The sequence below is a fragment of the Strigops habroptila genome, chromosome 11, assembly GCF_004027225.2.
Source record: "Strigops habroptila isolate Jane chromosome 11, bStrHab1.2.pri, whole genome shotgun sequence".
NCBI classification, from domain to species: domain Eukaryota; kingdom Metazoa; phylum Chordata; class Aves; order Psittaciformes; family Psittacidae; genus Strigops; species Strigops habroptila.
The window spans coordinates 17,695,279-17,708,087 of record NC_046360.1 but is presented as its reverse complement, the minus strand read 5'-3'; the positions used below and the strand labels follow the sequence as shown (position 1 = coordinate 17,708,087).

General features: G+C 39.4%; 1 protein-coding gene across 2 annotated transcripts in view; it reads left to right on the top strand.

The window, feature by feature from the left end:
* Positions 1-7,678, top strand: part of HDAC11 (histone deacetylase 11) — a 30,229-nt gene extending 22,551 nt beyond the window's left edge. For both annotated transcript variants that reach the window (XM_030501586.1, XM_030501587.1), the window contains exons 9-10: positions 2,330-2,508; positions 5,680-7,678. In XM_030501586.1, coding sequence (XP_030357446.1) covers positions 2,330-2,508; positions 5,680-5,922 — 422 coding nt within the window. In that variant the 3' untranslated portion in view covers positions 5,923-7,678. The remainder of the gene's footprint in view (positions 1-2,329; positions 2,509-5,679) is intronic.
* The last annotated feature ends 5,131 nt before the right edge of the window (positions 7,679-12,809 follow it).

Here is a 12,809-nt window from a genome sequence, read left to right as displayed (position 1 = left end):
TTTGTGAACTGAATCACAGTTTACTGGGGGAGATGTTGTTCTGCTGCTGAATTCCTCAATGCTGCTGTCATTCTGAGAAGACTACTTAATTGGGATTCTTGGCAAGAATTAGGTGCACTGCATTGTACTTTTAACTAGTAAAGAGTTTAAAAATTGTAGTATATGTATTTCAAGGCATGAAACTAAAAAATGACATTTAACGCACGTCATGTCTGTTAGCAGACAAATTGAAGCAAACGAAGATTTAATTTTTTTCCCTAACAGAAGGATCCCTTTATTCATACATCAAATGGCAACAGTTTGAACAGATGGATTAAGACCAAAGCAGAGTAAGCCCTTGTCAGCAAACGTGAAGTACTGAGCTCAGCCCTCTCCAGTGCAGCTGAGAACACGCATTCTCTTTGCACGGTGAAGCACAAGGCACAAGGCTGTGGCCAGAGGCACGTGAATACGTAGTTTCTTGTAGTGTGCAGGTGTCTAAATAGGAGTTCAGTGGCTCAGTCCTTCAAACCTGGCTAGGTGACCAGATGAAGGCAAGATCAGAGAGGGCATCTTTTTCAGGGGAGGCAGAGGTTGGACCTGAGAGTTGGAATATTTAGGATAAACTCTAATTGATCACTATCTCTCTGGCCTTCCTGCATATTTTATTACAAGAGTCTCTTCTGTACATTTTTTTTGCCCCATGCACTTCATTAGGGGAGGGGAAAAAAAAAAAAGTTATGGCTAAGCACTATTACGTGCTTAGCCATAACAGTATTGAGTGCCTAAGGGGAAGGAGTTTGGAAGTATGCAGATTTTGAGGAAAACAAAGGAGAAAATGCCTGGGGAAAAAGCCTGGGTGAAGGTTGGCTGAGGGGCGAGCATAAAAAGTCGACATCTGGAACTCAAAGTTCAGGCCTTAGAAAAGTGTTGCTGTTGGTCTGAGTGTCATTTTACAGTTGTCAAAGCTGTAGAAGTACACTCACTAATGAGCAAGAGATGGACAAAAGGCTGTTGAACACAAAAGCTGTGCTAGCTCTAACCTACAGACCCATCGCTGAGCCCATCAGTAGTCCCTGATCTGGGTAATAACTGATCACTGCAGTTCTGTGTCTTGTGGTAGAGATGAAGACAAGAGATCTGCAGAGGCATGGAATCTTATTCATGATTGTCTCAACTTCTTAATGGCTTCATCAGAACAACACTGAGTTGCTCCCCACACTGATGTGTTCACCTCCTCCTCTAACACTCTCTCCAGCTCGTGGATGCTTTACCCTGAAGAGGCTCTTAAGTGCTGTCCAGAAGAGCACAGCTGTGAAGACTTATATGAACATTCATGTAACTATAAGAAAAGAATTCAGGAAAAATATCACAAAGAAACAATAACTTTTGAAACTAATGTTGATGCAGTAAAATAAAGGAAAGAAAAATACTTCACTGATGTTGAACAAGGGTGCAAAGCAGGGAAGAGAATAAGTAACCATCATTCTGTGCCAAATGCTTTCACGCACACTTGGTGGGTGCTGAATCCATGTTTAAGATGTAAGACTGCCATCATTTAATTCAAAGCGTAGGGTATGGTGAGGTAGAAGTTATACCTTGAGACGCTTCTGGCATAGGTTTGATTAATTCAGGTTGAGTTACACAGAGCTCTGTAAAAGCACCCAAAGCTAGGCTGCATAACCTTGGGTTTCTTCCCTCTACCTTCTCAACCCTCCTCTTCTAATGCTTTATTAGAAGCATTAGAAATAATTTGATTTAAATTAAGAATGGATATTTGTTCTTCTGGTAGGATTACAGGGTAAGAACGTTAAATGGAAAATGCTTAGGGCAAAGCTGAATCTTGTTAGACATTCATAAAGCAGTTCACATGAATTCATGATCCCTTACTGGTAGGCTTTGAGTGTTGTGATAAAAATAAAACATCTTAATGATTTCTCAGTGATGTTTATCTTGTTTTTTCTACCAACTGTTTCCTCTGTAATAGCAATTCAGTGTTTTCTTCCCCTTATCCTTTATTTAGGTTACTTTTAATAATTTTCTTTATGATTTCTTTGCTGATTGGTAAATGGACTTGTACATCAGCTGCTTTTCAAGCACATTTTCCTCTTGTGTTTGAGAGATTCCACCCCCCCCCTCCACCCCCCGCATCTAATTTTCTCTCTTCAGTGGAATTTTTTCAAGGTCACTGTGGTTACATTTGCTGGGAAGGCAAGTAGTTGGATAAGTTTCTGTAGCTCAAGGTTCTATGAAAATGCAATGTATCTTTTTCTCTTGCTTACCTCAATCTTGCATTTCTTTCAAAGCAATGCTTTGTTTATAGAGTGACATTGAAACTGTTTCTTTTTAGGTGCCATAAAACGCAAGGTGGAATTAGAGTGGGGTACAGAGGACACAGAATACCTGCAGAAGGTGCATACTCATGTGGAAGGAGCATTAAACGAATTAAAACCTGACATCATTGTTTATAACGCTGGGACCGATATCCTGGATGGCGATCCGTTGGGAGGACTTGCTATTTCACCTCAGGTTTGTAGAGCACTAAAGTACCTCCAGACTTTCACTCCTCACTAGGTACTGAAGGCAGTCCTGACAGTGATTTGTGGCAGTTGTTAGATGAAGGTAAGGTGCAGAATTTGCATTAAACCAGACCATTTTCCTGTACGGACACGTATAGATACATTTCCCTTGCTCTTTCACCATATGATTTTTTTGTTGTCTCTTCCTGACTCATAATACTTTTGCACTCCAGGTGCCTGTAACGGTACCATTCATCTTCTCTCTAAAATACACTGATTTTGAACATCCAGGCTAACCAGAGAGGCATATATTTTCACACTTCACCTGACCTGTATTTTTCCTGTTTGATTGGTTCTTTCTTTGTTTCTTTTCCCCTCACATAACCCATTTTGTGATGTATTTCTTTTGTCACCCACTCCCAGTATGGCTCTTACACTTAATTTTCTCTGTAGCACTCCCAGCTGTTTTAAAGTGCTCATCCCAGTTTAGCCATACCGTGCAGTCTGTGTGCTCTTAGCAAATGAACAGATCTTTTTTCCCCCTTTCCTAGTGCTTTTCTACACAGACACCACTACCTTTCCTCAGCTCAGTTTACCTTCTCCCCTCAGTTTGGTACCAGATATAAATTTTGGTTTATTCTGTATGACTTCATAGAATTCTTCACCTTCCAAGGTCTGCTTTTCTCAAAATAAACAAAAACTTACAGATCTTCTATTTCCTTCATTTTTTAATGATTCCTTCTCTGACAGTTCCTCGGTTCTGTCTCTCTCCTGTTTGCACATTTGGTTCTCTTTTAGCATCCACCAATTCAGTATAGAAAAGTGCTTTCTTGATTTGGGAGCTCTTGGGTTCCCTTCTCCTTGAGCCATCACTCGATCTGTTCAGTTCTCATACTGTTTTGCAGTACTTTAGTTCTCCTGCATAGGTCTCTAATGCCTTGCTGGTTTTTATGGGTTTCCTTATGCATTTCCTCATTCTTACCATCTGTCACTGGGCAGCCTTTTCGTTACTGACTGCCCTGCTTGATGGAGCCAAGGTGGGACCACTTGGGAGCTGCTCTGAATCTCCAGGTTTTGTTTCCTTGGCTGTGTAAAACTGTCTCTAAGGAGAAAGGAAGAGCTGAGGTGTTTTCCACTTGTTTGGGTTTGATCTTGGAGAGGAAATGACCCGAGATGTTAAGATCTCATTTGGTGGAGGAGAGCTTTTTGGAAAGCAGTGGCCACAAGAGAAACAGAAACTTAGTGACGGAGAATACTTTAAGGTGAAATGACTCTGTTGGTCACATGTAGAGGAGCAAGTCAGAGAGTGCCATTTGTCTGCACGCTGATGGAGAAAAGGTTTCTTTAGCTCAAGCCTTTGTTTTCTAAATTGAGGACAGGGTTTCTTGTTGCTCTTCGATCTTGTTGGCTTAGGTGTGAATGGCATGTTTCACTAAGCTTGAAATTCCAGGCTACTGGAAATGCTGAAACTGAAGGCATTGAGCCTGGATAACTCATCTTGTCAAGGTTCATTAGTCCAGTCTTCAGTCCTATAGTTGTAGATGTCATTCATATTTTAAAATCTTGCTGCACTGTTAATCCTATTCAGAATTGTGCCACCTGAGAGTTCTATCTATGAGTGATAGTTTCTTGGTGCTTGAGGCCAGAAACTACTCAGAACACTCGAGGTGGAGCAGTTCAGTCCCTCTAATCTTTGTAATGAGGCTGTTGTTTTCATCTGCTGGATTTTCTTTCACACAGATGCTGCAATAAGCCCACATGTTTTCCCCTCAGTTCTCCCAGGCTCAGGCATCGGAGCTGCTGGAGCAGGGATGAGGCAGTTAGGCTCCTAGGAACAGTGTGCTGTAATGTTCCCTGCACCCACTGGTGGTTCCCAAGGGATGTACATTGACTCTGTTACTTCCTTTAAAGATCTGTTCCTAATGCAATTCTTTGGTTTCCTTTGTGTTTATTTTTCAGTTATTATTCCTGACTCCCATTGTTGTTCTAAAGGGCTGTGTCAAACTACACAAACCCCATTACTGCTCCATGGTTTTACAAAGTATGCTTTTCAGCTGTGTTGGAATTTTATTCTTTACCATTTGTTTGTGCTCTTTTTTTAATGGCAGGGTAATATTTCTTTACGTTTACAGCCTTCCTGTAAGTAGTCAGAGTAGTGCTCATCTTCATTGTGTAACACTTTGGCTGCTGCTTCCTCAATTTTTTGTATTTGATTGCATTTTAGTCCCTTCCCCTTCTCCAAGTTTTGCAGCTATTTAGATTCCAAGGTGTCCATTGTGAGCTGTTGTCTATTTTGTTGTTTGTCCTTTTTTGTTTTCTTTTTTTTGAGAAGTTGTAATGGATTATTCATGCTACCTGTCTATCTCTGCAACTCTACTTTTACTTTCCACAAAAGTAGATTTTAATTTTGTTCTCAATTATTTCTGAATTCTCTTTTTTCCTACATGTACTTATTTGAGGCCCAAGAGACTTGAACTTTCCTGTTGTATGTGTTCAGTGACAGCCCAGTACCTCTTGGTCAGCAATCTTTGTTATTTTTTAGTTCCATACTTTTCTCTGTTAGTACAAAATAATTTAGAATTTATTTTCCTTTTTCTAGATTTACCATTGATTGTATTTGCAACTCCCTTTCAGCCACAGATTCTTTTAGTGTTAACTACAGGCTTTTATTAAAGAAACTGGAAGCTTATAACTCTGTGAGCATGTGCTATCTGATTTGCACTCTTGGTTCTTCTGTAGGTCTGTGAAATCTTGACCAGCTTTTGTCAGAGAGTGCCAGGCAAGTTAAGCACAAACTAAACCACTCCAAATTCAGTCTTTCTTGGCCTCAATTCCTTGCCTGTAAAATAGGGTAAACATTCCTTAACTTTGCACTCAGTTTAGACATTATGGCTTTTGAGCAGGAATTCTCCTAGGAGTTTATACTAAAGACTTTTCTCTGTTGCGTCCTCTAAAAGCAAGTCAAGGATTTTTGGTTTGGTGTCTTTCCTTTTTCTTGTGATTATTTTAATGATGATGCATGTAAGCTAGATAACAGGACTTCTAAGGGGAGTTTTTGTTCCTGTTGCAAAATGTAAAGCTTAGTCGCTTATTGAGCATCTAATACTATAAATCCATAAGCCGTAGGCTAGAACTAAAATATATTCATACAACTTTTTTTGTACCTATTGTACACTTGCAGGGAATTGTGAAGAGGGATGAAGTCGTGTTCAAGGCTGCCAGAAGCCGCAGAATCCCAATCCTGATGGTGACATCTGGAGGTTACCAGAAGAGGACAGCGCGGATCATTGCTGATTCCATCCTCAATCTGCACAACCTGGGGCTTATTGACAAGGAGCTGGCAACCAGTGGAGCTGGAAACCCTAAGGTAGAACAGATGATCAGAGACTCTGTTAAGGACTTAACCAACTTGTCACTGCAATGACAAGTTACTGAATTTTAGGACACAACTTCCTGGTTTAGGAGCAGGGATTCTCCACATCATTATCAGGGTTAATAAAAAAAAGAAAAAAGACTCAACTTGCCTGTAAAATAGAGTAGAGATAATATGCAGTCACAGAATAACTGTGTCTAACTGCTGAAGCTATCTTGAGCAGAGGCAACAAATCCTTTTAAGCTAATTGAGATATATACTCAAGGGTACTGTCTTTCAGTTTATAATATTACTGTAGATATATTTAATTGCTTCTCTTATTGTTACGGGTGGTCTATTATGTTGAAAGAACTATGCAGTTGGTATCCAAAGACTGTCCCAGACCTATTTCGGATGATGGAGTTTGGACTGTGGTGGGGGAAATACAGACTAAACCTACTGGCACCCCCCCCCCCCTTTTTTTTAGATACTGCATTTAATTTATTGCTTTTTAAGTTGAAATATTGTTATAAAACAAGTTCTGTGCAGGCTTCCACTGTCATTTTAGTACTAAGGTTAAGTGCAATACTATAAAAAACAGTTCAGTTGGTAGGCTTTAAAGCCATAGCCTATTAGAACAAATAGTTATTAATTTATATTTTATTCCTGTTGATAGTGACTTAAATCATACTTACAACCACCTTGAGATACAGAATATGAAATGCCTTTGGCTGCTTATGCAAATGAGCCATAAGGGCTCAGAATTAACACTCTGATTTTTGCCTCTCTTAAAATGAGGCCTGCATATAAAAAGTGATAGGTACTATGCATCGTAAATCACAGAGTAAAGGAACTACAACAAAATGAAGACTAATTTTAGAGTTCTGAGAATTCGTGCTAAAAACATGATGTAGAAATACAGGGTATCTTTTATTATTGCCAGCTTCTCATGTAGAAACAAGTGAAGAGGAAAATTGGATACTTTTCTTTTTTCCCCCCAACTAATGCTGTGTGTTTCACTTGCTCAGAAAGTGATGGTACAAATAGTTGCAGTCACAGTTGGTAACCTAATTGTTCATATTTACAGATAAAAATACAGTGAGATTTCTACATTAAGTTAATGTGCTAACTTGATGTAGGAGCTTCTAGGAGGAGATGGGAACAAAATAGTGTATTTTAAGCAAATTCAGTACACTTACTGTAAAGTTTGGTTTTATTTAAGTTGGTGTTTACTGCATTAGTTTCTGTTTGTAGCATTGGGTCATAAACGTACTAAACTATATATTTTGCAAGACCTTTTTAACTTCCAAATATTCACTGATTTGTGGTACAGGTTTCACATCATGTTTAGGTTTGAGCCTATGAAGGAACACAGCTATTTTCCTTGCAGTAGAATTGATGTGTAAGCTATTTAAGGAATATTTAATTCTAATTAGAGTACTTACCTCACGTAGTGTTAATTTTTAGATTGATGGGGTTTGTTAATTGTAAGAACTTGCACAATTGCTATAAATATCTGCTTTAAGATTTGACGTATTGCACTAATCTTGAGTTGCAACACTGTTATAAAGAAGCACTTTTAAATTTCTTACTAGAAGGACCATCAGAGTACAGCTAATGTCGAGGTTTATTTTTTCTACACTGTCTGATGTTACTGAAAGATGTTGTTATTCTTTCATATAATTTTTATAAAATTATAAATTACATTTCTATAACCTAAACCCTGTCATCGTACCGTATGGGCTTTTCCAAAACCTCTTCTGTTTGTGCTAACATGTTTATATGGTTTTCCCTCAGTGGAGATTAAAATGATGTTGAACAACGCTGACTGACTTTTCTTTTCACTTTGCATGTATTTGGCTGTCAGAAGCTTTGAATGGAATGTATTGAAATTGAATGGAGCTTATTGAACAGATAAGAGGATGTGGTTTTCATACTTAAAATGTAACTGAAACTGCAGTGAGTCTTAAGGGTGAACGGTACAAGGTTTGTCAACGGCAAATGACTTCTTTGAGCTTAGAAGTTTTGTATTCAAATACTTTTTAAGATTTTTAAGATCATCATAAGGGGTCAAAGTCACTTTCTATTTCCAAGTTATGCCCCATTACCTATCTTGTAATTCCTATTGCAAGTGTTTTATTGCTACACGTATTAAACTGTAAACTAAGCTTCTGTTAAGGCAGCAATAGTTTGAAGTCTTTTATAAATCAGTATCTTTTCAGAGAGCTAAATGTTTGCAAAAGAGCTGGTAGCTTTCAGAATCACCTGGAAAGTCTGCAGTTGTTGAACAACAGATATACTGACTGCGCTTTCAGCGTTCCTTGTAGAGTTAGAATGGGTAAACAGGCAACTCCTTCATATTTTTTCAAGATGTTAATTCCGTGTAATATTTGTCTTGGTTGTTAATGTGTAGAAATCAATCTTTTGGCTAGTTGAAGATAAATGCGTACTCTTTTTCAAACAGAAGTGGTGAAACTGTTTCTCAGTTGAATTTAGACCACAGATGTTCTATGATTCATAGTTAATATGCTGTTATCATTTGGCAAAGTTTTGTGGAACGTAAAATGCTGTGTAAGTCTGCTGGGAGAATGCCATGGAGTCACAAATGTTGTGGGGAAAAGATGTGAAGTTTTTTGGTTCTGTTCTTTCTTAATTGCAGTTGTAACTATAAAATCCTCCCATCACAGGAAGCAGTGTTTCAGAACTGATGCTCTAACATACAACCAAAAGCTGTCTTGAAAAAAGATCTAGGAGGTTTTTTCCTTCATAATAAGACATTAGTTTTGATTCAAAGTACTTCAGAAATGGTGAGGATCGTTCAATAGCTTATAGTTAATGTATAAACCTGTGTTTCTTGTTAGTCATCCCTGTGTGAAAGCTATTTAAAAACAAACTGAAGAGGTGGTGGTTTGATCTATTTGATCTGACAGTTGGCACATTGAGCTCCAGCCTCCCTGGTAGTTGACACACAGGATAGAACTTGGCATTAAAAACAGTGGGTGTTGTGGTTGTAGTCTTACACTCACTGAATTCTTTAGCTTTCATCTCTTTCATGCTGAAGGTAGGGCTTTCTGTTTGCTTGACTTTGTGGGTTTTTAACACCCTGCATTGTGAACTCCCAGGCTCCTATCATGAATACAAGAAAGAATTTGAGAAATGCTGTAGTCCCACAGCTGTGATTTCAAAAAAGAAAACAATCAAAAAACCCAAGAAAAACGAGAAGTTCTGAAAATGTATTGGTAGACAGCTTATTGTATGGGGAGCAGGTAGTGCATATGTTTGGTGAATAATAAGTGTCTGTGCTCTCAGGTTCTCTACTCCTTGCTGTTTCTCACAGCTTGAGGAACCTAATGACCCTGAAACAGTTCCTCGGTACCTTCTGTTCCTGCTACCAGAGTAAGTTGCTCAGCAGTGCTTCTGCCTGCTCTTGCACATACAAGGCGGCACGCAATTCTTGTCAGTGCTGGCTGCGTATGTTTTTTGTGGTCTGTGAAGTGACACTTAGGAATTCCTTGTACTTTACAAACTGTACTATACCATTGTGTCCTACAGGCAACACAGCCACTCTGGGGAGAAGACTCTCTGACAAATCCAGAAGTTATGAAGTTAGTAATCTTGGATCTAGGCTTTGCTCACACTGTGCTGCCAGGAGCTGAAGCAGCTAGCTGGGTTCAGAAGCTGTGGGGTCTGGGATCTTGGCGCTGTGTGCTAAGCCAGTTTTTGAATAATTGAAAACATTCTTCTTTCCAGAAAACTGCAGTCCCTTGGTGAAGAAGCGAGTTCACTTCCTGTCTTTGTGCAGCAGAAGATGATCTTCCATATGCCCCTGGGTTGATTCTGAAATGCAGAGTGTATCAGAAGCAATAAGAAAGGACCTAATCCCAAGTCTTGAACTTGCCTTGAATTGAGCGTGGGTTGTGTATTCCCCAGCCATTCCAGAGGCAAGCTTGCAAACTGTTCACAATTGTCAGACTTTAGCTTAGGCTTCACATAGGTGTGATTTTCAGGTTTTTAGTCTTTCCTTTGTCCTAACACTTTTGGTAATCTCTTACCTTTCCCATCCAGTGCTCATCTAATTTTCCCTTTTTTATTTTACTCTTTATGCAGGCCATTTTGCTACAGCCACTCATTTTTTCACCAAAGTTCAGTAGAATTAATTCCTTTGAAAAAGATGAAGTTTTCTGGTAAGCTGCATGAAGGACTAATTCCTATTACTGCGCCTGATTCTCTCCCATGGCAGTGAGAACTGGAGGCTGGTTTCACTCAGTGCCTCACTCAGTGCAAGTGCAGTACAGACCTGTAGATGATCCTTAGCACAAAGCAAGTGACTCCTGTCCTACTTTCCTACAGGATTCTGAATGTGCAAGAATGCAGCTGCACATAGCACTAACCGCCTAGACTCAATTCAGAATTCTGTGGTAAGTCAAAAATGCCATTTTGGTTGAAAAGATTGAATGAGCATAGGAGATGATTGTGGTGGGGCTGTGGTTCTGACTTACCAGCCTGGTGCAGTTCTGACCTCCCTCCCAGCAGCTTACCTGAGATTAAACCTCCTGATGAGAGGAGATGAATTAAGTACAAAAATTAAGAGACTGACATGCCCATCTTGTATTACCATCCTGCAGTACTATAGTTTGCCAGTCCAGTGGTCTGTGGAGCCATGGCACGCTTCCATAAACCATTTCTTCCCTCAAAAGTAACATTACAGATAATCAGTTAAACTATTTGTTGTCAGATGTAAGGTTAGTTATATGTTTCAATAATAAGATCCAAACTGTTGGTTTATTTTGCAGTTGAGAGGAGACATCCTTTAAGCTTGTCTGGAACTGATTTTCTTTATTCTGGAAATGCATGTTGGATTTGTAGAGGGAAAGAAAAAAGGGAAATTTATTCAAAGCCAACGTAAAATAGTGCATCTTGTCTTTATGGTGTCTTAAATTTAGCCCTTAGTAGAGCTATAGCAGATTGCAATGCCTTGTAAGAGCAAAGAGGTGTCTCCTTTCTTATGCTTTCGACACTTGAGAAAGATTGTCATTAACCCTGTTAGCCAAAAGCTTGTTATTTGTTCTGGGCGGGTTTTGCCCTTGTATTTGCTACAGGTACAGAAGAGGGCAGAATAGACTTAAAGTCTATTGAGGTCTATAGCAGAGATGAGACAAGGAGGCTGAGAATTTCCTAAACAAAAAGCTGGAGCCTGCTCTCTGCTTTCCTTGAATATGACACCGGAGCTGCAGCCAGCAAGAGCCTCTTTTGCTTTTTGTGTGAGTTGAGTAGAATCTTTCGTGGTATATGTGGGTATTGGCATATTTATTTGCTGCTTCCACATGTTGTGTGCTTTAGCTTCTCTCTTCATTCTGTCCTAATCTCTCCTGTGACAACCATCCACCAAAAGTGTCACCAGGAACCTCCTGCTGTCCTGTGCTGGTGACCAGGACTTCCACAGCATTGGCACTGTTCTCCAGCTGTGACACAGCTCCCTTCTGAGTGGTTTCTGCTTTAGAGAGACCTCCAGCTACTTAGAAATTCTCAGCCTAAGGGCTTAGTGGAATTTGGGCTTACTTGCTTTGGTCTGGGCTATGTCAGAGTTTGAATCTTGTTTCGTGTATGAGGTTTTCAGAAATGGATGTGCCAAGGCAGGCTCTACATGTGCACCTGAGGGTCTGAGTCCATGGCAGGTACGCACAGCGACTTCTGTTGACAACTGTTTGTGTTTAGGGTAAGCAGCTCAACAGGGCCCCACATCAGAAAGAGATGTTTGATTGCTGCCTGAGTACAAGTAATTCATAATAGCTTGTTGAAGAATGGAAACAGAGTCAAATTTTAATTTGATTCCTTTACAAATGAAAACAGGTTGACAAACATCAGAAGTAGATTCTTTTTTTTATCCTGTGAGATGACTAAAAACTGGTGTGTCTGATGGTTCTTAATTTCAAGATATTATGATTGTCTTGGAGTACTATTGTAAATTAGATGAGTTAGTCTTTGCCAAGACTACATCCTGTCATAATCATGGAAGTGCAGATTAAAGGAAGGCAGAGGGGAAAAGGCAGAGCTGCAGGTGCTGCAATGCAAGTTTGAGCATAGGACTGCTTTGGCTTAGCAGAGGAAACAATGGCATGATAAGATGCAGCCACGCTTGCTGGTCTGTGGACATAAGCAGGAGGGTGAAGCTCTGTAGCAGTTAAGTGGTTCGAAAGTTTTTCATTCCTATTTTCTTTTTCCAGAAGACTTAAAATGTGATTATTTGCAGTCCATGAGAGAGGCTGGTCAGTAACACCTCTGAGCACCACCACCCAGTTCTCATCTCTACTATCCTGCATCTGTTTCAGGTAGCCCTGTGAGATTGCACAGTACTCTTCCTACCTTGGAACTGAGTTCATAAGAATTTCCTAAAATACTGTTAGAGGATGTGCTGAGACTATTGGAAGTTGCAAACAGAAATATTGATGAAATTAGCCTTTTCTGAATGAATTGTTTCATCTTCATGGCTGCTGTCTCTGAAACTGATTCTGAGGTTAATTGTCTTGGCCACTGTTTCTTAAAGTTGCCTTTTGGTCATCAAAAATACCAACCAACCAACCAAAAAAAACCCCAAAACTAAAAGCCAAACCTCCAAACTTCTGGGCAACTTTGTATTAGTGCTAAATGTATCACAGGGACTATGAGAAAATGCTTTCAGGATTTTTATTTAGGCATGCAATTAAATAATACACTTAAAGCTGGTGCAACCACATTAAGATCAGAGAACAAATTCTACAAACAGAAATTAGATATACTCACAGCTCAAATAAACATTCTGTGATGAGAGTATATCTGTAAGATTGATGATTATGTTATGAGATTATAATATATAAAGCCAGACTAGGGCTTGATACCATGCTATTGAACAGAATTTGCAACCAATAAGTACTGAAAATCAAAAAGAAGTATTTTTAGATGGTAGAAATAGGCAAGGCTGT